We start from the raw sequence: 25,509 nt of genomic DNA on the forward strand, positions 1-25,509 counted from the left end.
TTGCATAGTAGGTTTAACCTAGTACCAGGCCTTGAGTGGGCTCCCGCTCTTGCCTTCTGTGCACTCGCTTAATACGATGCAGTCCAAACTGACCTTAGAGAGACATAAAAGCTGAATTAATAGCCCACCTGTGTTTCAGAGTGTAAAGCCCAGCATCAGAGACAACAGAGGTAGGAAAAAGAAACCAGACTGTAGAGATGACTGTGCTTGTTAAATATAAAGTCTGAATTTAACACTTAACGAGGAACGACATTAAACCTAAAATCCTTTTGTCCACCAGTGCGGTCTCCTTCATAAAAAAACAGAAGAAGATTCTCATTTTCTCCAGTGTGTTTTTGCTAAATAATTCTACTTGAAGTGGTTGAACTAGTCAAACTTGTTAAACCCAATTTTGTTATATAACAATGGTTTTTTTTTTCTTTTTTGTATTCTTAAACACTGTTGTTGCTGCAACAGCCAGGTCCCGTCAAGGTTTATCCTCTTGCATTTTAGTTGTATTAACATACATAATTTTGGTCTTCTTTTTTTTCCAGCTCGTCAACGAAGCAGCAAAGTACCGCTACCGCTCTGGCAACTTGTTTGACTGCGGCAACCTCACCATTCGGGCTCCTTGGGGGTGTGTTGGCCACGGATCACTTTACCACTCTCAAAGTCCAGAGGCCTTCTTCGCCCACTGCCCTGGCCTCAAGGTCAGCCATGCACTTACATACTGGATTCTGACCTTTTTCATTCTTCAAAGGTTTTGACTTTGAGCCGTGTTGTAATGTTGCGACTTGCTCCAACACATTTACAAACGTGTCCAGGCCGAACATTACGGTTCATGAAATGGGCTGACAAAATCTGTGTTGTCAGTCATCTTACAGTCCTTATTTGTAGTCAAGCTGCTGCAACCTTGAATGGCCAGTGTGTAACAATCACTGCCGTCTAATGGTGAGACTGTATACTGTAACAAAAGGAGGAGACTTCCGTTTGCTTCTTCATTTCTTAAGTGCGTCAGGGAACTACGGTCGTCTTCACATGCCAGTTATTCTTCACTGGTGAAGTAAGCTTTCATTTCAAATGCCTGAACATGTGCTCCATGTGGTTTGTCCATTTGGGCTGCTAAGACGGCAGTCTCTGTAAAAGTAAGGCCCTTGCCTAAAGTACATTAAAAGGCTTATTCTGATTTTAAACTTAAAATAATTATACACCTATAAAAACATACTTATGGGTTGTATATGTAACCTCTGCCAGTAAGCACTTCTACATTTTACACACTGGACCTGAAAGGAATAAATAAAAAATACAAGTTATCTGGTAGGAGTCTCCAGGCACTCAAATCATCTCAGATATAACACTATCCAGAGGAAATCCAGATTGTGTGAAAATAAATCTCAGCAGTCTGCATCACTGGAGCTGTTCAAATGATGGTGGGGGAAATCAGCGTCAAACTATTTAATCATAATGGATTAGTATTGTTCCCAAGACACTGTTTCTTTCTTTGTTGGATGACAATATTTCGCTCTCCTCTACACCACAGAACTTCTTGTGTACATACACAATTTAGAAAGAAATTTACAGGGACACACTTTTCTTTACATCTTGTTAGTGTTAACCATGCCTTCCAAGCTCCTCTTCCTTCCATGTAGACATTTGCCTAGTTCTGATGTTCTCCCACACTTGAACTCCATGAACACCATACTGTCTATTTTTGTGAGTTATTGTGGGTTGTTTTTTTTTTTCAAGAGAAAATGATTTACATCCACATTTGTGTCCAAGTTTTTAAAGTGGAAACTTTTCCTTTTATGAAACATCTCCTTTTAGTTATGTTTTTTTTTTTCCTCTCTCCAAATGGCACATGACAAACACCCTCACAGCGTACATCTGGGGAGAAGCGAGAAAGAAACCAATAAGATCACATGATTGCGTTATGATAGTAATGTCTGATAGAATCAACATAAAGCTCCGCTATCGATAACAGCTGGGCTGTGTCATCAGCTAAATCGAGCTATAAAATGAATACAGGGCTTTCCATGTGGCTGTGGAATGGTATCCATTATACAGCTGAACTTGAATTCATACTCTTTGGCAGGCACTCTGGAGCAATCACAAAGACAATAATGTTCATGTTGGGCAAGTTTATTTTTTCCAGGTGAAAAACACAATTTCTCAATGTGTAGATCTTAAAATGAGTGTGTACAGTGTGAAATCTTTAACAAAACATGTAGAATTTAGTTTTTTCATATATATAATATGTTTTTCATAAACCAATAGATAATCAATCAAACCTCTGAATATCTTATAAACAAAGAGCTTTAGGTGTAAATTGTCCAAAATAATCCAGCCACATGAACAATTTGCAAAACAACTCATTAAATTAATCCTAAATCTTATTTGTTTTTTTGAGGCTTATTTCAAAGCAGATTCTTCGTCAAGACAGTCAAGAGAGATTCTTGTCTTGACGTTGAGTAAGGTGAAAAGGCTGCTGGCACACTGAGCTCTTGATTTGATAATTGCTCTGCAAGGTGGCAGAATTGTTGACACTTGAGTGTAAAGCCTCAATTACACTCTCTTGCATATCCGTATACATACAGACTGCTGCGGACACCAAAAGGAAGTTGTTTTCAATTATACAACTTTCTAGTCTGCTTGGAGTCCCCTTGGTGTGTTTGGTTTGCTTGAAGCAGCATTATCCATCCACAAATTGGTATGCACAGAACCACACATGCAGCCTCTAATGACAAAATATACGTCATTCAGACCCTCGCACACCCTCACTGAAAGCTTAAAACTAACCTATGGCAGCAGCTATTTAGATCGTAGTTTTGCCTTCTGTGGTGCAGAACCAAATATACTCAACAGTGCAACGGTTTTCCGCTGCTCAAATACAGTGATAATTAAAGTAACATGGCTTCACACACTGCATTCCTCCACCAGTTTTATTTATTGGCTTAACTGAACAGAGTGCACTCCGCAGTAACAACGAAACCACTGTAAATGTTCTAATACCTGCATAGCTTGTTGATTATAATACAAACAAGTCTTAAAAGTTTGAATATTTAATATTTTTCCTACACTCACAAATATGTCATGTCTCTACTTACCACTGACTTCTCTATTCACATCACTTTTATAAAATGTCATGTTAGATGATTACACATTGTTAAACACGGAGGTGCCACAGGCCATTCACTGGATGCAATCTTCAAATTACATGGAGGTGCCGCCCAACACAATATAAAACTCAAAAGCCAACAAATGGTGCAACTTGGAGTAGTTGAGGGAGTAGAATCTTCATGTCCGCTGGCTAGCAGGATCAGTAACCTGTTGACAGTCAATCCCATGTTTTCGTTTCCCTCTGGATGTGGAAGCGCAGCTGTTTTCTGCCCCAACGCAACAAAGTAAGAGCACTTTTAACAAACCATGAGAAACTGGTTCAGGTGATTAGTGATTTTTCTTTTCCCCTATTTGATGATAGAAATTTCTTAAACTATCAGAATGTCATTGAGGAAAATAATGTGAGACATCAGTGTGAAAACACACTGATGTCTGTATGGTTCACAGCCATATTTCATTCCTTGTGAGTAATCACAGCTGAGAGCAATAAACATGTTGTCTCATAGCAAAGGTCAGCCTGATAAATGTTGATCTCGGTACATCCACTATTAGCACTGTTGGCTCCACCAGATGGCCAGTGTTGTCATGATACCCCAGTTTGAAAGTAAATGCTATTCAGGAGATTCATATCTAGTTGTTCACATTCACATTGCTGGCAGGAAAAGGAGATGAGAAATACTGTTGCAGCATTGTGAAAAGGTTTGTTGTTACCTTTTGTGGTTTTAGCTGTCTCTGATGTGTACATCTTCAGTTTTGAATAATAAGAAAAATGTATCATGTCACCACTTTTTTTTTTTTTTTTGCAGGATGTTCATTTTGGCTGAATGAAGTGTGTCTTGTGTTCCTCAGGTTGTAATACCTCGTGGACCAGTGCAGGCCAAGGGGCTGCTTCTCGCCTGCATTGCTGACCAGAATCCATGCATATTCTTTGAGCCCAAGATCCTGTACAGATCAGCAGGTAAGAGGGATCACAAGGGAATAGAAGTCCATAGTTGGCACGTGGCTTCCTCATATTTCATTATTTTACCCATGCTATTTTGAAATTTTTAGAAGAAAGCTTTTCACTTATATTTGCAAATATCAAACCAAAACATAGGCCTAATTTAACAGAAGAAAATTTTGCGAGACGCTCGGCTGGTTGGAGCCTGTTCCGTGTAACGGTCACTTGCCTCACATTCATTTGTGTTGCCCTTAAACAAATTCCCTGCCTGCATTCGTGCCATCTAGAACTATACTTCAAATTGTGGTAAAGATGTAATATATCAGCACATGGTGTAATGTATATTCTCTTATCATGGAGCGGTTATGCCATCTAATATCGAAACCTCCTCCAGCTTTGTGGTTTGCTGGCCTGCTGTTCTCTTGCCTGCTTTCTTTATTCAAAGCAAACGTTCTGCCTTTTAGAAGTGTGAGGCAAGACAAACGAGCAGTATGTCAGGCCTGACTGCAAACAGCATGAGCATGATCACCAGGATCGCAAGTGTGAAGCAGACCATCTAAATGGGCTGTGAAGTGTTGACAGTGCCAAACTGAATCCTCTCCCCCTTCCCTTACTATACAGACAGAGCAACAGTGTTCACTGTACATGGGTTAAATGTAAGGCCAGCATGGCTCTGGACTGGCAGCTGTGCAGAAGAGGCTTCCAGCATTGATATACCTCATTAAGGCACTGTTGAAGATGATGTTGGAGCATTTTAGAAATAAAAGACAACTAAAGTATGGTTTCCCATGTTGATAAGAGCCAGATGAGATTGTGAGATGTAACAGCTGACTGTTATGTGATTGTTTTCAATAATGGGAATTAGAGATTACTTGCCAAAACTGTTTTACATGTTCCAGTTCAGTCTAATATCTAAATCACTGTAATAATTTGTGATCTTAATGATTAACTGTTGTCCAGTTCATTTCCTTAAGAATTTAACACTTTAAGCATTTATTTATTAATTAACTGATGTCTGTTTCTTTTTGTTTCGAGTATCATTGCTCTGGACCTCACACATGTATAGTTATGACTTATACCAGCAGAGGGGTGCACATCTACCCAAAGTACTTCAGAGAGCATGAAAGTGAAGCTAGATGAAGCAGCTCAGGGCACGTTTGCCAGGCCGTAGTACCTTGACTTGGGCAGAAGAGAGAGTAGCTACAGTCATTATGCTACTGATTGTGGAGCACTGCTTTTCAAATTCATGTAACGGCACTGAAATGGAGGTAAAAAAAAAAAAAGAATCTTAACAGTATATACGCAGACCGGTGTTTTAAGTTCTTCACTGTGTCAGTTAACATTTGTATTTGTTTATTAGCCCTCTGGGGAGCCATGAGATAGTACTGTGTGTAAGAGAAGTCTTAATCCCTGTGTTATTTCATGCAACTTTTCCAGATGGAATAATTTAAGATATATGAAAACCATTTTTAAGATGGTGTGACAAGATTAGTCAGTCGACCAACTGTGTGTTTATTTTCACGATACAATGAACACATTACTTGTGTATGTTTCCACCTTCATTTACTCGGGGTGTCTTCTTTGTTTCTGGTTGTCTTGTTATTAGTCTGGTGTGTTTTGACAGATGTATGAAAAATGACTCGCTCAGCTCACACATGGGGTTTGTCATGGCAGTGTTTTGCGAGTTATTATGATTTCCTTAAGTCGCAGAGTGAGCTGACTCTGCGGGTCCACAAGCTTCTCATGATCTCTGCTTGGATTATGAAGTAATATATTTAATTGAAGCACCTCTTTTCATGTGCAATAGAGGATTAAAAACCACACATTTGTCTCATCAAGGTCAAACTGTTTTATATGGACGGAGGCTCCACATATTAAAAAAACATAACCTAGTTTTTATAATTCATTTTTAATATTTGACAAAATATACTTCTCATCGTGCCCATTTTCTTTTGGGTCTGGAAACTTAAACTGGGAGTTGCATATGATTCACCCAAGCCCTTTGTTGTTTTAATGTGGTAAGTCATCAGGACAAGGGGCACTTTTATTTTCCCCCATGGCTTCTCGAAATCTCAAATGGATCATGGAAGTCAAGGCTTCCAGAAATCTCCACAGAGTATAATTACTCTGCCTAATTATGATTTTGACTTAATGCTTTGCCATGTAGGAATGCTTCTTCTGTTCAATTCCCTCAAAATCTCTTAAACATCCTGTGCTCTGTCTATTTTTTTGCAGCCGCAGGATTTATGGTTATAGTCAATAAATGCAGCAACAAAATGCTACATTTTGTTGATTATATGTTCTTTCTGTGCGGAATGGTTGTTGCTAATAATATACATGTTCAACAGTGATAACAGTTAGAATTTATTATAAGGTTTTTCTCTGTAATGATTTCCATGTCTGTGCTTGAGTTTTCCAGGACATTATTAACTATTATTCAAACCACATACTTACATGCACTTTGTCTTGGACTGCAAAGAGTTCAAAGAGAGGCCAGCTGTGACTTCCCCCCCCATCAGTTTTTGGACTGATGTACCTATTTGTGGCCCGTCTTACAATCCCACTAATATTTTGCTGTCGGGATTATTTGGGGTTATGAGCTTGTTGCTGGCAGAATTTTATCATTGGATCATGCACTAAATTGTGCTGATAAAAGTGCACTTAGCGTCTGGTGAGAGTTGAGGTTTTGGAAGACGCATTTGAAAATGGGCCAGTAAAAATGTTCTACAGTTGGACTTGGTCTTCTTTCACTGCCTGTCATTTTATCACTTTGTCATCGAGGTTAGCATTTAGAGGTGTGCTCAGAGTTTTTTGTGAACATAGTAAAAAACAATGAATTAATATTTTCAGAATAGACCTATGAGGATGTGTTTTGTATGCAAACTCCCATGCACATTTTCGCTCACACATTTTTTATGCATGTATCTCTGTTTTTAAATATATGTATGATTCTTCAGTGGGACAAGTTCCTGTGGAGTCCTATACCATCCCACTGTCACAAGCTGAGGTCCTACAGGAAGGGAGTGACGTCACCCTGGTTGCCTGGGGGACACAGGTAGGCGATCATATGCATCACTAATCAAGTCTTTTTGGTGACCTGGGCGGTTTTAAATTGTCATCTACCTTTTGTGTCATTTTCCATGACCTTGGTGGTGAAAGAACTCCTGCCTCATGTCCAGTAAAAGGTGTCTAAAGCCACAGAGGCAAAGAGTGGATTAACTTTAAGTCGATCCAAAGCCCTTTCTGTCCCAGCAGGGTCTCCCAGTCAGCAGTCTTTGGCTGTATTAGCCCAGACATCTCCACAACATCAAGGCTGTTCTTGGCTCTCCACACGTTAACACTACATGTTTGCTGCACATGTTCCATTATTGCCTTTCTTTTCATCCAAGAGATTTTTTTTTTCTGCAGCTCCATGTGAAGGTGTCTGTAACTCTCCAGGAGTCATCCCCAACTTCAATTGTACGCAGACACTCTAACAGGCTTATCCCGCCTGAAATGTACCTGGTGTGTGGGAGGGATGTCGGAGGGCATGAGGTGGAAAATGTCTTAATCAAGCTGGTATTATTGTTGAAGAAGAAAGAGGATCCAGTAAAGTAGTGGAAAGCAAAGCCCTTCTTTTTTTTTTCTTTTGAGAGAAGAGTGCCACTCTTCTTTCCCACCTCATTACTCCTCGTGTACAAAGCTGGTGCAGTTTTCTATGACACTGAATATCACATACGGCTTGCTCAGAAAGAGGATTGAAGGGAGCCAAGGCCAAACCTTGCAGTGAAAATGTCTGATCATCCAAAACAGAGGATTTCTTTCCCCTATCTTTCTCTATCCACTGCGTTTGCAGCAGTTGTGGTTGTGTGTTTGTATATTATCTATGCATCCTCTCACCAAGCACTTTATAAGGGATACCACTGTACCATTGGATAGGTTCCTTCTTTTGCCATAGAAACCCTCTCAATTCTTTGTGAAACATTCCTTTCAGATTCTGCTCCATGTTTAATTTGATCACATCATTTATCTTTTTGATTTTGTCTGCTGCGTATTCATGCTCCCATTCTACCACACCCTGAAGGTATTTACTGGATTCACATCTGGTGATTGTGGAAGACAAGTGCACTGAACCAAATCTTAAAGCTGTAGTGTGTAACTTATAATTATAAAATGTCTGTTACATTCAAACCACTATCAAATTTGTGTACCTCAATATAGCAGTGTTTTGTTTGTGTGACTGTGGTAATGCAGAGACATCACAACTGATGGAGGGAAGGTAGAAGTATAACAGCTAAGATAGTAAGGAAAGATGGCATCAAACTTTAGGTTAAGTAATTATTCTGGGTTCTTTGGAGCATGAATGATGTAGTGAGATACCGAAACAAATGTTAGAATATGGATTTAGACTCATCCTCTCCCAAAGGCTCTGCAGGCTCACCTGAGGCGTGGTGTAAGTGACTCTTGCAGTGTTTTTGGAAGTCACTGGCATTCCAACTATGATTTATTGGTGTAACATTTGCCAAGAAAACATTCTAAATTCTCCACGTCAGAAGCAGCAGCAGCAGCAGCAGCCACAGCATCCTGGACTTTCGACATTCAACAGATTTGGATCCAGTCTTACTTGTACGATCATGCCTCACTCAAATTTACCACAGAGATATTTGTTTCTTGTTTGATGTGAAAATCAGCCAAAGCCCCTGGTATCTGTGAGGTTTTGTGAAGTGTAATATTAACCACATGGAAGTGTTCATAATGGTGTGCTTGGTGAGCGTTCAATTTAAGTCATACATAGTTTTGCTGTGTACCACTGTACATTTTTTTTTGTGAGAATGTTAAATGTACAACATGTGTATGACCTTTTTCCCTTTTCCACTTAGGTCCATGTGATAAAAGAGGTGGCCAACCTGGCCCAAGAGAAATTGGGCTTGTCATGTGAGGTCATTGATTTACAGACCATCCTGCCATGGGATACCGAAACCATTTGCAAGGTAACACAGTCACACACTCAAGAAGGTCATGAAGCAGATAAACCTAGTTTTCCTGCTTGGGTGAAAATGAATGTTCAAAGTGCAAAAGAAAAGGCCTCCAGACCCTTGCATATTTCTTAGTTGACCATCTTGTCCATATCAGAAATTAGACAAATTAAAGCTTGGATAAATAAATTAAACAGGCATGAATACTACACAGAGAGCTGTTGTTCAGTAGAAGAATCTTCCTCATGTCGATCAGTGTTGTAATGCAATACAAAATGATATTCCTCTGGTCAGTGTGGTTGTCTTTGATGCGTGATAAACAGAATTCCTTCCACAACTAGTCAGACTTTACTACTTGTGTATGATGTCCCAGTATTACCCAGACAAGGCACACTAAAATAAAAATATTTTATTTGGGAGCTCTTTTGAGAAGAGCGATGCTTTCCATTGGGTACTCCATCTCTGTTTTGAAATGACCGAGAGAGCAAATACAGTTTGGGGAAAGGTGGCAAAGAAAGATTCCTTCCTGGTAAAAGGTGAGCATCAATAGACTAAACCAAAGAGCAAGTTTAGTTTTCATTTTGACTTCAAGGAACTTTTCACAGCGGGACATAAACCATGCCTATGCATCCTCTCCAATTGCAGAACAATTATTTTTAAATTAACATTGAATATGTTCCATGTTGCTCGTCCAATCAGACACATTTTAATTAGCATTTATTTACCAATTTTCATCCTCCTCTGGTTGACATAGGGCTTTGTCAGTGAGCACTATGCTGCGCCTGCCGCCAGGCAAATCTTATAACCACCAGTTAAAGTACAGGATGAAATTGTGGTAGGAAAGTAGTCATTTAAGAGGGAGTCTGTTGGAAGAGACCGTAGTATTGTTCTGGCTCTGAACACATGCAGCTTAAATTGATCCATAGTCAGTTATAGATTGTTGAAAGAGGGGGGCCGAGTATTTTTTAAGCCAGTGCTCAATTAAAATAACTACCATGAAAATGAATTGTGTGTTTATGTGCTGTGTTTAGTGGGCGAAATGCCAGGCTTGCCACCTCCATGCTTGTCGTCAACATCTTTCCTTGTCATTTCCTCTGACCAAATGCCCCCTTAAATGTCTTTGAAACCAATAAACCAATTTCCTGACAATCCATACACACAGTCAGACACACACACACACACACACACACCATAATTGGCAGAAGAGCCACTATTGCATTACACTGATACACTCATATTCTTCAAGTTTTTTTTATTCAGTCTTCGTTGAGGACATTTTTTTCTGTTGTGTTCTCCTGGCTGAGCACAGAAAGAGCCTCTTGATAGAGCTATTATTGAATCTCACTGAGGGCTCATTATTCAGTCCACGCTAAATGAAGATTCACCCAGACCAATGCATAGAAATACACATTAAAGGCTTTTAACTTATCTTTTAATTAATCTGAACCACATCAATATCCAGATGTGAGTCTGTATGACAAGAAATGGAAAGGTGTTTGAATGAGTAATGCTGTGATTCACAAAGTATGAGTAAGACGTCCTGTCTTCCCAGTCTCCCAGTTTGAAAAAAATTGGACAGTTGGCCACAATTACTCAATAGGAAGTCTGAAATTAAAGGTCAGAAAGTATATACCAAGCTAAGCTTCTTTTTTTTTTTCTTTCACAAACAAGACTTGATTCAAAACTGGAGATTTTCTGCTCCTTTACACATGCTTGTTTGCATGTTTCAAAAATGAAAATAATTGGTATAATAACCAAAACACACCTGGATTTTCAAATCCAGATTTTTTAGCAACAGTTCAGAGAGTAGAAAGAAATGCATACAACAAGAGACACAGCCCGTTTATGTCCTCAGTAACCCTGTACAGTGGTGGCCTAACTGTTGGGTACTGCACAGCTGCTCTGGGCTGGCATGACTTCTATATGGTTCTGTGGCTGCAGCTCTCCTGGGGCCCAGACAGGAAGGTTTTGTCACACTGGAACCCACCCATGCAGAGGCAGTTTGAATTATACAGTATATTAATCACCACTACTGGGATGTAATAAAGAAAATTGTCTTTATTTAACCTGTGATTTTTGAATGAATTGTTTATGCAGAAACCCACTGCATTTGATCAAATGTTAGCCTGCACTGATAATATGATAAAAGTAAAACATTTAAATATACTGTTAAGTTACATCCACACTGAAATGCATAGTGTTCAAGCATACATTTCAACCCCCCTAAAACTTGAATTTTTTTTAGAAAAGTTGTGGCTAGACATTTTCATCGTTGGAAACAAGGTGGTTTACAGTCTGGATGGTCAGAAACTAAAACACCAGTTGTTACTAACACAACTGCAGTTTCCTGTTTACACTGGCATTCTCATATCATATTGGCCATTCGTTTACACTGGGGAGTGTATAACTGGTCAATGTGATATTCAGTGTCATAGAAAAATCCAATATCATGAGTAATGAACTTGGATATAAATATAGTCAATCCTCTTGTTGACAAAGGGCATCATGGATAGAGGTTTCTAGATAAAAACAGTGTCTATTTTTGTTTAATTTCCTAGAGGATTCCAGTAGAACGTGTTCTGTTCTTTAAGGGGTCAATAAATATGATGTCTCTCTGTTGTTTGGTCAGAGTATGTGAAGATGCACATGCTCCAGAAGAGCTTTTTCGTTAGCAGCCAGGGGTCTGCTTCACTTCCTTTTCTTTAATGGCTTTTATTGTCTCATAGAGGGGAGTTAACCCACCATTTTTCATCTATTTTACAAGCATCCACATTTGTTTGACTTTATTTTGGCCAGTCAGCAGTATGGAAAAAATCTTATTTTATTAGTCTTTCATGGTGACTCAGCCTTACTCTCAGGTTTTCCAGACTCCAGATGCAGTTAGTGAACAAACTGATTGTCTTGCTCAGCACTGGCCTGCAGTCAATGGTTCGTCAACCAATATTGGAGACAACACTTCCTCCCAATGCATCACAGACAGTTCTTGTTGGGCAGGGGCATTTATTCATGGATCCCTCAAGTACCTCCAAATGGAATCTTTCTTCTTCTTGTCGCCTGAAACTGAAACTTTATCCACCTGTTTACCTCAGGTGTCTGATGTGGCCAGAATATACTCTGACCCATCACTAATTAAGTCTACAGTCATGTAAAATGACAGTTTCTATTTCACTTAGGCTCATGGACAAAATTTGCTTCCCCTTTGCCTCCACATTGCACAGCAATAACAGGCACCATTAAACAATGTCGGTGCATGTACAGCTGGGTTGAAAGTGTCATTGTTTTTCTGATTTCTTTTTCTGAATGATGACTGATTAAGTTGACGTTCATCAATAACACATTCTTTTACTGAAAGGCAAATCCACAAGATGCAGTGAGCTTAGAAACTTCTCGGTTTAAAAGGTCCTTTGTAGTCTCTTCTGTTAATTGGTGACCACAAAGAACTGTCTTTTTGCTTCATCTCTGTTAATGGAATCATCCTACAATTTTTTTTCCCAGACCCAGGTATCAAATTAGTCAAGGCACGTCCTCTTAGCAAGTCAGTGTTAGCCCATGAGTCCCATATGCTCATATAAAAGATGTTAAGAGATAGACCATCCAAATTCTGTCCTTTGGGTGTCAAACACTCTAATAGCAGCAATTTTTCACAGCTGAGAAAAATATCAGTAAATCCATAAAAACTTCTCAAAACCTTCCTCCGACATAATTCATTCCTCTGCTGTCCACTTGTATGCTTATTGTGTGGCCTTTCTTTACTTGGCTTTTCTCTTTTTGGCAGCATGTATGTTACAATTCTTTATTTTGTTTTTTGAGAAAGAGAGAGGTATTAAAACGTTTGTTTTTCACTCGCATAATATGGTCTCAAGTCTGAATTAATGTGTTTGTAAATATTGCTGACCCCAATACATGTCTTTTGGAGTAGAGTGATTGGGCAAATTGAGTCTGTGTGAGGATAATGGTGGTTGAGTGCTTTCCACTACTGTACTTTTGGGATTTGAGAGTTGGGAGTTCCTGTAGTCCACATGCCAATGTGTCCTTGGGCAAGCCTCTGAACCCCAAATTGCTCCAGGGGACTGTGCTGGCAGATGGGTGTAAGCACTACACACATTGTATGAATGGGTGTGTAAATGGGGGTGATTGGATGAAAAGCAAAACTGTAGTGCAAATCGCTTCGAGTGGTCATCAAAACTATAAAAGCTCGATCTAAATATAGAGCATTTATTTTTGTGAAGATGACATCTTTAAGTTTGCTGTTTTGAAATGCAGAATAATTATGTGATTCAGTCTGCATTTATGATAGATAGATAGATAAGCTTTATTTTCAGACTCAAGGTCCATACAAAAAGTAAAAAAACAAGACATACAGTACAAAAGGAATAAGAATCACACAATAGAATAACAATAATAATAAAACAAAAACATAATCTGATAGATTAGTTATGACCAGAATTGAGTTTAACTTGAATTGCCAGGGTGTTGAGAGTGAGTTGCAGTTATTGTTGAAACATGTTGGGATTATGACATAGAAAGCAGTTTTAAGCAGTTTTTTTAATCATTTGACAAGTTGTATAGAGCTGCGGATGTCACGTGACACGGTTTCTATGAACCGCCATGTTGGCAGCCTCGCATGTGACAAAAACCAATGGGACCGGTGCTGGATTTTACCTGTCTGGAGAAAAAAAACATATATTGCAAAACTTGACAGACTGAAAATATTTGATCCTTATAATGCCCCTGGCATGCTTTTTACGATTTTCGAAACCGGTGGATAGGACTTTATTCCGGACCGACAGTTTTCTGACATCACTTCCCCTCAACTTACTCCAGAGATTCACTGGAAGTTTACAAGAGCCTTCAGGGAAACAAATGGACGTAATCTGGCTTTGTGACAATCATTCAACTCGGGAGTTGATATGATAGCATTATGTCAATGGACAGGTAAATGGCGTGTTGTGTGATGTCATCTACTGGCGCTTTATAATGCTAAAGTGGTTGTCATTATTTAATTTTTTAAAAGAGGCCATTTTGATTCACCAAAAACATCTTCAGTAAATGTATATTTGGGAGCAGTGCCAATGGCTAAGCTTTAGTGTCAGGACTTGATATGGCCTGTAGGTCCCTGGGGTGCCTGGTAACCGTTTTCCCCAGTTCATTACCCTCTCTTAAATGCGTGTAAAGGCTCCCCCTCAGAAGATGTGTCTTTTGGCCTGTGTTCCATCTGAAGTCTATGGGGCTGCAGCAGTGTCTGGATCTCAGCCCTGTGATGCAACCAATTTGGCTGAACCTGTTCAACTCTCAAAAACACATGCAGGAGCAGTCACTTTAGGACACACAAGTGCACAAGCGTCACAAGTTTCATGGCATATAAATCAAATTTGGCAGTCGCAAAACAACATTTCATGGATAGCTTTTAGAGAAAAGTGTGGGTGTATGTGTGTGTTTGAATGAGGTGGAGGGCATTCATGTTGTTTAAGGAGGAATGTGCTGCAGCATCTGTTCTTGGAAGCGATGCAGGTTATAGTGTCTGCGTATTCTGAGTGCTCTGAACTCTGTTGACTCACTGTACAGATAAGGCCTCCTTATCAAGACTCCGCTCACTCTTCTTAATGGTTTCAAGCTGTAATGTGTGTCCCGTGTCAAAGACGGCAGGTAAATATGAAGTAGTCAGACAGAACACGCAGTACACTCCAATATGTTTGTCATTCCCTGGTGGAAAAGGACTTGAAAGCAAATAGACTCAGGAAGTCACCAGTGTTTTCTGCTCCGTGTTGTTAAAGTTGAGCATATGTTTTTTTATCCAAAAACAATGTTTTTTTTTGTTGCTGTTGCTTTTATTACCACCTACCATTTTTATATGTGAATAATCTGTCATTTGATGTTGCCAAAATAGATTTGAGCAGCACAGTGCACCATGGACTGATGGAAAGTGAAAGAGATAATACTTGGCAAAATATTTATTGGTCTGTATTTTTGCAAAAGAGATCCTGGCCTCCTCAAATGGAAACTGTATTTTAATAATCACCAAAACGGACTGTCAAGCAGTTCAAACTGCAACTTTAATATTTATGTCTACTGAAGATGTTTGGCTAAACAAACCATATCATTGCTCTGATTATTACAACATTTGCTCCAATATCAAAATGGTTGAGTTTCAGAAATATTGTGCCCAAGTGAGTTTTCAGTTTCATGATCAGTTTTTCTTATGGCAGGAGTCTGCCAAGGGAATTTTCATCTCCCCAATTTCGTCTTAGGCTTGTTCTGCCACATCTGGCAGCAGCAGTTTAAATAACTCCATAATAAACATTGCCTTTAAGTTAATGATGATGAGATGATGATGACAATGATGTCAGCTGAAAATATACAATATAATATACTTATTTTCATGATATAATTGAGAAGCCAAAGAAAAGGGACACATTTATATTTTACAATGGCTAGACACTTTTCCTATTCCACCACCAAAGAAATCTGCAGCCTCATTATCCCCGTGTCTCATCTACAACTGTAGAGTCCGTCCAACAAAGCCAGGTTTTTGAGCAGGTCATTTGGAAATTTGTTGAAGCAAGTCTGTTGGCAAAAGCTGGTTTGGAGCACACTTACTTGATCATCATGTGCCTGTACCATTTTCAGCAAAGTACAGCAGTTTTTGTTTAAGTTGTCACTACTCCGATGATGCTTAAACCCACCCTTAAAATTGTTCACTGTTTGTTGTTCATCTTGCTTTGCCACCAGATCTACAGAGTCTATCTTGGCAACGCCTCTAAATATAATTCGAAGCAGCAGACGCCATCACTTTTAAATCATAGTGACCTTGTCTCCGCACCTCCTGTGTGTTCCTATGGAAGGTAACTGAGGAACTTAATGCAGAAATGATTACCTATCCTTCAGTTACCAAGAAAAGCCTTGATCATGTCATTATAATGATGCACGGCAGCTAACAGGTGGACTGCAGATGACTGACCACCTTTTCAACAAGGACTTGTTTCTACTACATTTTAGACTTGGATCATTATTAGTGTATATAAGAGCAAGGCCACAGGAAATATTGCCCAGAGAGTACCAGTACTATTTGACACATAAGAGGGGACACTAGTTTTTTCTGATCTGAAACACAACTTTCTTAAGTCACCCCAAAAGTTTTTGTTATTTTGTATTCACGTTTAGATCTATTGAGTGTCTTGCAGCCCTTGGTTTTATGACATGTGTCCAGATTTGACAACCATCTCCGCCTTTATCTAAATATGTGGGCTGGAGTGAGGCCGGGATGGTTTTTCTTTTCAGCCTACAGGTCTCAGCCAGTATGTTGTCCCTTGCACATACTGGCACAGCACTTCTAATGTCTTTGGCCTGCCGTCACACATACTGGAAACAATCAAAGTAAAAGAACATGGCAGAGAAAGAAAGTGGACAGAGGTTTGGGCCCCACTCCTCTTATTCTTATTATTGAACCCCACATCTGTAATTACAGTGTTAACACGGAACTCTGTAGACCGAACCAGTAGGACGCTATGAAGGAAGGAAGGAAGGAAAGAAAGAAAACATGTGGGGCCGGAGAGAGCCAAATAAAGACTGGAATCGGGGTAAGAGGGGGTTATACATGCTTTTGGCCAATACATGTGTCTACTCTCTATGTCATACTTTAGCAGTCTTTTTGGTAGTTGTATCAGTGGAAAATTACTCATGGTTCTTTTGTCAGTGATCGATTCAGCTCCTCTTTCTCTCACATCCAGTGTTGCTGGTGAAGTTGGCTGAATGCAGCATTGTAAAGGAATAAATCCTTCAGTTTACAGCATGGTTGATTTATGTAGATAAGAAGTGTGTATCACAATATTTGTGGTCTACCAGTAAGACATATAAATTTCCCCTGTGTCCGCTCCAATCCCCACACTCGTGCCTCCCCGCTACTAACTTTTTTTCCATTCTTGCTCCTGGCAGTGGCTCCTGCTAACATTCCACAACTAGGCACTGGAGATTTCTCAAATTCTTCCGGGTGGAGTATGGTCCATAATGGACTTTAAATCTGTTTGTAAAATCAACATAAAATACACTTAATGAAGCTTGGCTTTGGTTATTCTGTTCTGCTACTTCTACCTGACTGAAATTCTACTTGAGCGGGACTAACCAGTCACCATCACATATCAGTGTAAAATGTCACTCACCCCAGGTTGTCTTGGCACAGCAAACATTAGATTAATTTCTACAGTAACGTCACAAAAATCAAATGAGGCATAGAAATCACCTTTTCTGTGTTTGTTTTGTCTCATGCAGTGATCATTAGATATTTGGTATAAGATAATAACAGCACTGAATTAAACCATTGGACTGGTTGTACTTGGACATTGGACTTCTAAGGGCTATGCCATCAAATTTCCACTGGAGAGGACAGAGGAGCCTTGGCCAAATGAGTGGGTGTTTGAGATCATCAAGGTCAGATGATAGCAGTAGTGTGTGGAAAAGGTAGAGCATTTGAGCTTATTAGAACCAAGAGACATTTAAAAAAGAAGGTCTGCTGAAATTCAACATGTGGGTTTCTCCACGTTTTTTGTCAGTTACATTAACTAAAACTAAACCAATTTTTATTTTAATTGCAGTTCTTTTATTTTAATTCCAGCTATAAAAAAAAATCTATTGAATAATATGTAGTTTTCTTTCAATGTTTTGAAAGTTAATTTTAAACATGATTAGGAATTGTTAACAGATGTTGTAAATTCTTAATTGTCATGTTTTTCAATGAATTTCCAGTAACTGCATCTGACTTTCCTTAACTTGATTATCATTGGCTGCATCTGATTTTGGGTTTTGACCACCTTTTGACAGGAAGAATTAGCTGTAACTCATGTTTTTATTGCCGATGCCAAAGTGAAAGAAAAATTGAATTGAATTGTTTTTAATTCATGTATTTTGTAAGTCAAATGAAGTGCACTTGAATCAAATGGAATAAAACGAGTGCTGATGGCCCAAAGCCACAGCTAAGAACTCTGGCATTGTTAACTTGTCACTGTGACCCTTGTTGGAACTCTGTGATATTAAGTCTAAATACCATGGCTGTAATAATTTCATCTTATTAGTGAATGATGTATGGTTTATAATGTGTTTGTATGTACTATAGGCAAATGAAAATATATCCTAAAAGTACTTTGGTAAATGATATTGACTGGTGTATGATTCTCTCATTGACTTATTTCAAACTAAACAAGTTAGTCCCATGCATGATAAAGACGGACGACATGCGTCGTAGATTATTTCTCTTCATTTACCCGGTGTTATCTGGTGCCAGACACGGTTGTCTCTGTGACAGTCTCCTGCTGCTGTCGGAACATCATAAGTACTGGGAAACATTAAATGTGCTTCCTGTGGTGTTTTTGTGCAGTGCAGCAGCAGGTGGTTTATGTTAGGTTTTTTTGTCTTCATAGCTTCCTTGTTTTGTTTTGTATTTTATGGTGATTTGTAGGTGATTTAATGAAATATGTCATGTTGCTGTGCTGTTAAAATGGGCCACTGGTGTTTTAGTAGTACTTGCTTTGGACTTTGTGTCCTCCAATGACATTTTCATTATTGTGTTCTGTTATAAGAATGTGGCCTGGAAGCATTTCTTTCATCTTTGTAATTACTGTTACATTTTGACTTGTACATTTGAATGTGATAAGCAAGCATGTGTTAGCAAGCAATGTTCTCAGATGAGAACTTGCGCTAGGTTATATAGATGTATATGAAGTGTAAAGTTCACATTAGAGCTGCAACTAACAATTATTTTCATAATTGATTAATCTGTCAATTATTTTCTCGATTAATCAATTAATCATTTGGTGTTCAGAATATCAGAAAACCTTAAATGTGGATCGGTGTTCGTCAAACCTGGAAATGATGACGTTCTCAAATGTCTTGTTTTGTCCATAAACCAAAATGATTAACTTTTACAAGAAAATATTCACATTTAAGAAGCTTAAACAATCCAAAATCTTGTTTTAACCATGAAAAAAGGCTTCAAACCGATTATTCGATTATCAAAATAGTTGTCGGTTAATTTAGTAATCAATTAATATTCGAGTCATCGAATCATTTCAGCTCTAGTTCACATTTCGAAAAAGGATGTTTTCGTCGTAACATTTTCATTCCAATATGATTTTTCCCACTAGACTGCCAATAAGTTATTTCTGTTCCCTCAAGTGAAGCAAATTGACTACAGTTTTACACAGAATCATGTTTTCAGTACAAAGAGAAAGCATTACAATAACCTTTCCAAACTACTCTTTTTGTCGGACCAATAGTTAAAAAGAAAAAGTCAAAAATACAATTAACCTTACTACAGATCAACGTTTGATTGTTTTATTGTGGGGCTATGACTTTATTTTGCCACTGTACATTTTTCTGCCCACTCCTAATAGTGTGCCTCTCAATGGTAGTGATAAAGTTGCATGGTCTATTCAGATAAGAAGTGACTGTTGATTTTACATTCCACTTCAATAATAGCAGTCAATTTACTTCAATAGTACATCGTCGTTTCAGTTTAGACTGGTTACCCTTCTGAGTAGAAATTGTTTCGACAAGTAGTTGCAATGTTACATCAATAGAAACAATCTCTTTGTTATATTATACTCAATTTATACAGCCTATAAAAGTCATTGCTTTATTTTTACTGCTTGGATGTCTGCTGGTGTATATACAGCTACTTACTGGATATTCTCAAAGACCTGTCATTAGACTGAGTGTGTGCAGTAGTAACCATGTGTGTGTACACACACAGTCGGAGGAACTGTGTGGATTCAAGGTGGAGGGATAGAGAAAGTGTGTGTGTGTGTGTGTGTGTGTGTGTCAGGGAGTAATTGAGTTGAATTGGTTTTAATGGGTCTTTATGGGGTGTTTGGAGTTATTTCTGCTTGAGGTCTCCTGTGGCGTCCTGGCTCCTCCAGAGGAAGGCTTGGCCCTCCGCCCTGCACCGAGGCTGACTTTCTCCTCTGCTCTTTTATCCTTCTCTCTCTTCCTCTCTACTTCTCACTTGCACTCCCTCTGTTGTGTGCGAGAGAGAGAATGAATGATTCCATGGCACCAAAAGAGTGAGTGTTTGTGTTTCCTCCCACCCCATTTCTTTCTCCAGTTCACCAAGCACTCACTCCTCCCCGCTAATCGCATAGTGCCACTTTAAAGGCCCGAGCTAGTAGTCAAGCCTCATCCTGACTCTCATTTGTCACAGAGATCACATGGTGTTGCATGAGTTAAGACCCTGTGGTGGCCAGGCAATTACAGGGTCAAAGGGAGGGAGCATAGCCAGCGGGTCCAGTGGCAAGAATGTCTCCTCAGTGGCGGCACAGAACTAAACTTTCTCTTCCTGTCACGTTTTGATGGACGGCCTGAGGAAAGGAGAGACATATTATATGGGAAGACATGGAGTCCCTCACAGTCTCTGTATGTCTGTATTCATACAGGACAAGCACAGCACATTTTGTTTTTGTCATCACCACTATTTTTAAATAATTCTGTCTCATTTTAGTGGCATAATAATACAGATCCAACAAATAAATGCTGGCAGCGTCTTCTGGAAAAACTCTCTCATGTGTTTTGAAAACTTTAAAAAAGGACATTATATGATCCTGCACAAGTCCCACATCCCAGTTTAGCTCCAAGTATGGACTTTTTTTTTTTATTCCCTTCTGATCCTCATTGTACACTGTCCTTTTAAAAATGAGTCAGTGTTCTGTCATAACCACATATGCTATATTTGTGTTATATTTGCAGCTTATTTTATGGATCTATTTTTTTTTTTTTTTAATACACGTATAGTGCAAGTCCCAGGGCACCACCAGTTTTGTTGTTTTGTTGTTTTTTTTTGTCCAATTCTGTCGTCATTGGCATTTGGATTAGAAGGATGTGACTGAAAGTTGGTCTTATATTTAGCAAACTGTCAATGAGTTAAACTTATAAGCATGTCTTGTACAAACCTGCCGTAATAGACCCTTTTCACTTCAGATGATTTTTGACATGAAATAGAAATAATAGGACATGAAATGTCGGATAAACACAGGTTTTACCACACACATTAATTATGGATCCACTCCAGTTTTCTTTTGAAAATTGTATTTTAAAACTACATTCTGGATTAGTTTTAATACAGCGGTTGAGAAATAATTATATTATATGGCAGGGGTGGGTGAAATGGTCAAAAATATATCAGTATTCGATAGACAGATGGCGATAATTAGTCGACATCTTTAAAAATCCTTGCATAGTTATATAAATGGACACAATGTTTCAGGAAAACAACTCTTATTTTCTTTAAAAGTAAGCATTAAATGTAAGGTCAATTGTGAACCATACATGCAAGAGAATAATAATAATAATAATAAAACTATTTCAAAGACTAAGACTTGTGGAGGCTGGTGTCCATGTTTTCTCCCTATTATTTAACTAAACACGGCTAACCTGTGTGGCAGGGAGGATGCTAACAAGAGCTCATGTGATCACGTAAGCCCACTAGTGGTCATGTGTTGACAGTCATGTCAATTTGCATATCTTTAAAACAACAATCACGATATTATCTTAGACAATGTATCTTACCCACGGCTACTGTGTGGTCAATATACCATTGCTAACAACTATAAATTGTGCAGTTATGTATATCACCTCTTAATTAAGATGAAACCTTAGATAAATACTACAACAGTAGGAGGTATCCTGTGAAAGTAACTTGCTGTCATTATTTGCAAATCAATCAATGCTGACTAGGCAGTGTATGAAAAGATCTGTGCAAATACTCACCCACACATGCAGTCACAAACTATATACACGTGCATATGTGGCTGTGGTGCATGTGCACTGTTATGGGCCCCCTCTGGCTTTGTGTGTGAGTGAGTATATATGACATGGGAGATTGACAGCTCTGACCTTAGCCTCTTGAGGCTATGCCAGGTCATTGGCCAACAGCCATTTAGTTTTGAGGTAGTAGAAGGGAGTGCTGGAACTGAGAGCAAGACTGACCACAGTGTTGAAGAAAGATTGACTTAAGGAGCACGGGAAGGAAGAAAAGAAGGAGCCTTATGTAGGAGGAGACGGAGTGAAGAAGTCGTGAGTATGGAGTGAATGTAGGAGGACAGACTCAACGCTGCTCATTAGGTTTGGGTGTGTATGGGAAAGGCCGTAAACATGACATTTCCCCCGCAACCAGCGGAATGACTCCAGTATCTAATGACAGTCCGGCAGCACAATGAGTAGTAAAGCTGCAGCCACCAGAGCTGTTGCCAAGCCCAACTGCCACCAGGCGGGAGTCTTTCTTTTTTGACTCGGAGCCAGAGCTGTGGCAGGGAGCAGGATGTATCAAGCTACCATCTGACAGAAAGTGAGATGCTGGCCTTATAAATACAGTACAGTAATTGACCATAAAGTTTTCCACAAAATAGGAAAAGGGCAAAATCTAATGTTAGTGTGCACTCTAGCCAAGTAAAATATGGTAGCAAATATTCATAAAGTCAGACGAGTCACACCTCATACATTTATTTACCCAGCCTAGTGTTGGCAACTGTCCGCCTTCTGCTGAAACAAAACTGCTGCTATTGAGGTGATGCCACAGTGTCTTAGCTGGCACTTAAATGAAGCACAGCTACGGGTATGTGTCCTTGTTTTGTCATGTAATTTCTGTCTGGGAATTTTTAAGTAGCAATGGACAAGTTGACTAATTTATAGTGTGACTTACTTGGAGATTGTATGCTTTTCTCAAAAGCAAGACATTGTTTGGAAACATGGTAAATTGATGTTGAAAGATCACTAAATATAATTCAAACACAGTAGAATTTTTAGATTTTAACAGCACACATTGTAAATTCAGAGTCATTCACTGGATTTTTTTGCCACAACACAACTACATCACTTTCATCACCTCACCCTTTCTTTGTTCACTTTTCATCTCTCATTACCATACCTCCATTGTTTTCCAGTAAAATTATATTTTACTTTGGTTAGTCTTAAGAACAGCCCTGACTAAACAGAACAGGATCTTTTTAACAACTCACATTTAGGACAATTTCAGTCTCACACTCAGACCTATCCACTGTCCTCAACCAACATTTTTGCCACTGGTGTCTTTAGATTTCATTTTCCACTGTCAGAATCTAATCAGTGTTCATGTGTAGCTACTTTTGCACAGCTTTTTTTTAGATTCTCTATGATTCAAGGGAAACAAGTTACTTGGTAATACACCCATTTAACAGTATCCCCCTGCCATCATCACTTCCTTAAATTGTATGGGAAGATTTATGACATGTTTAACTATCTTGTGCTTAATCAATGCATGTGAATTATTCTCTTGGATGCAGCTAAGCCATCATCTTCCTGCATTGTCCAGTGCACTTCCTGTAGCTCGACCACAGCCTTAAAAGTAGTTACTTTACCCCTGTTTTGAGACCCAGTTTTACCAACATGAGAGGTGGCTGTCATGGGTAAATAAGAGGACGGGTGACTTTAGCAAAAAAGGGTCAAACCACATGATCAGAGTGTATGTTTCTGTCTCATGAAATCCTATCCAGCAACCGGAAGCAACTGGGTTAAAGGCCCCAACCACAATTACTATGTATAAGTTACTGTGCTGTCGCAGTCCTCTGTTAGAGATGTAAAAACAACATGTGAGTGTCTCATGTCTCTTGAAACGTTGGGGCTCATGTACAGAAGTTTGTGAGCTTAGCATAAATAGCATCTCTCTTAGGCTGCAGATACAGCACACTTTGCCTCCTCATTTATATTGGATGTACCAAGCATGCATTTCATTGCATAATCAATGCCTGTAACTGGAATTCAATTCAGGATTTATTTGTATAGTGCCAAATCACAACATACATATTATCTCAATGCACTTTATATAATGAGGCAGAAACCCTATTACACTATTTTATAGAGAGAAGAGAAAGCCGTTCAGACAATGAGCAAGTGCTTGGCATCAGTGAAAAGTAAAAAAAAAAAACACTTCATAGAAAGAAATCTCTGGCAGAACCTCTCAGATGTGCAGCCATGTGCCTTGGCTGGTTGGGGTGAAAGGAAAAATGGGGGACATGAAGTTATGGGACAGAAATATTTGCTTTGCAATAGGTCAGGTAGGTATTCACGATGTCCTTGGAACTTCACTCAGTCATAAAATGCATGACCTCCCATACCAGTGTACTCAGTGCCTTTGCCCTTCCAGACATTACTACATTTTGCCATTTTTTTGACCATATTTTCATATTATGTGTTGGCATTAAGCTTTGATTCTGGAATAGCTTGCTCACTTTAGCTAATGCCAGTTTGTGGACACTTTGCCAGTAACTGTCACTTGTGTTTACACAGCATGGATTTGGACTATTAAGTCTACTAAGTGGGTCATGAGTTTTCCCCAGGCTACAAAGTCTGAAATTGTATCCTACAGTATTGTTAAAACAGAGTCGGGCCCCTTTCCATGTCAAAAGAATCCGAAGAATGTACTCCTGATGCGGCAATGACAAATCTTCCTTCAGGGAGATGATCAACAGGGAGACCAGGCCAATGCTGGTGTCATAGAGTAAATTGGACTTTAACACACTCTTAATGGTGTGTTTGTGTGTGTGGAGTGTGCATGTAAAATGAGAAATGGGTTCACTATTAGGGCGGGGTAGAAGATGGCTCAGCAGCTCTGTTTATTTGCAGGACCTGGATGAGTCATAGCTCAAAGGCGAACTTAACAGCAACATGTCATATCAAGACATGGCCCCACTCTCAACCCCTCGCTTGATTCCTCCTCACTGTGCAGATTGCCAACTTGTTGTCTTCCAGTATTATTAACTTCCACATTCCTGAAGATAGTGTCATATAATCAGTGAATTTTGCACACTAAACTCGGTCACCCCAACTGGTCAAAGATCTTTTGTTGCTCTTATCTGTGGATACCCCACACTGTTAAACTGTCTAGGTGATAAAATTAACACCTAACATGATGTCTGCGCCACAACAGCAGACCATAGTGTCATCTCTATCTAGCGCCCTGCCATACGTTAAAAATGGTAATATCACATACTTTATTGCCAAAGACATGGTGCACAGTCTGAAATAATGGATTTAAGTGGCAGATTAAAGTAATTGACCTTTGTTACCAACTTCCTGGCTGTAAATATTTCTCTCACAGTTTCCCCCTGCTATACACATGTTGCAGAGAGAAGAATTGTAGACATTTTTTGTTGGGTTTGTTTGCCAATAATTTAACCTATTTCAAGCTCTACAAAGAAAGACACAGCATGGAGTTAGTTCCTAATATTTAACTTTATTTAGACCAGTGTTCAAACCAGTGTTTGTGAATGGTTCAATCATGTGCATTTGCAGGCATCTTAGTATCGGTTAATATTATTTCTGATGGCGCTAAAATGCTCACCTGAATACAACACTGTTTCTAAATCAAAATGTATTAATTTGATCTGTTTCTTATTTAGCCCGCGCCACAAGCAAGCAATAGTGGTACAGTTAGCCACAGTTATTTAGTGCTTCACAGCCAAACCCTGGACCTCAGCAATGTAAATATTTGCCTGTTAAGCA

The 25,509-nt window shown here is 39.1% G+C and overlaps 1 protein-coding gene across 1 annotated transcript in view; it reads left to right on the forward strand.

Moving 5' to 3' along the window:
- The window catches only part of bckdhb (branched chain keto acid dehydrogenase E1 subunit beta), a 44,814-nt gene that overhangs the window by 6,483 nt on the left and 12,822 nt on the right, over nucleotides 1-25,509 (forward strand). The window contains exons 5-8 of the mRNA XM_044034222.1: nucleotides 534-689; nucleotides 3,946-4,054; nucleotides 6,994-7,091; nucleotides 8,896-9,006. Coding sequence (XP_043890157.1) covers nucleotides 534-689; nucleotides 3,946-4,054; nucleotides 6,994-7,091; nucleotides 8,896-9,006 — 474 coding nt within the window. The remainder of the gene's footprint in view (nucleotides 1-533; nucleotides 690-3,945; nucleotides 4,055-6,993; nucleotides 7,092-8,895; nucleotides 9,007-25,509) is intronic.

The sequence above is a fragment of the Solea senegalensis genome, linkage group LG9 (genome assembly GCF_019176455.1).
Source record: "Solea senegalensis isolate Sse05_10M linkage group LG9, IFAPA_SoseM_1, whole genome shotgun sequence".
Classification (NCBI taxonomy): domain Eukaryota; kingdom Metazoa; phylum Chordata; class Actinopteri; order Pleuronectiformes; family Soleidae; genus Solea; species Solea senegalensis.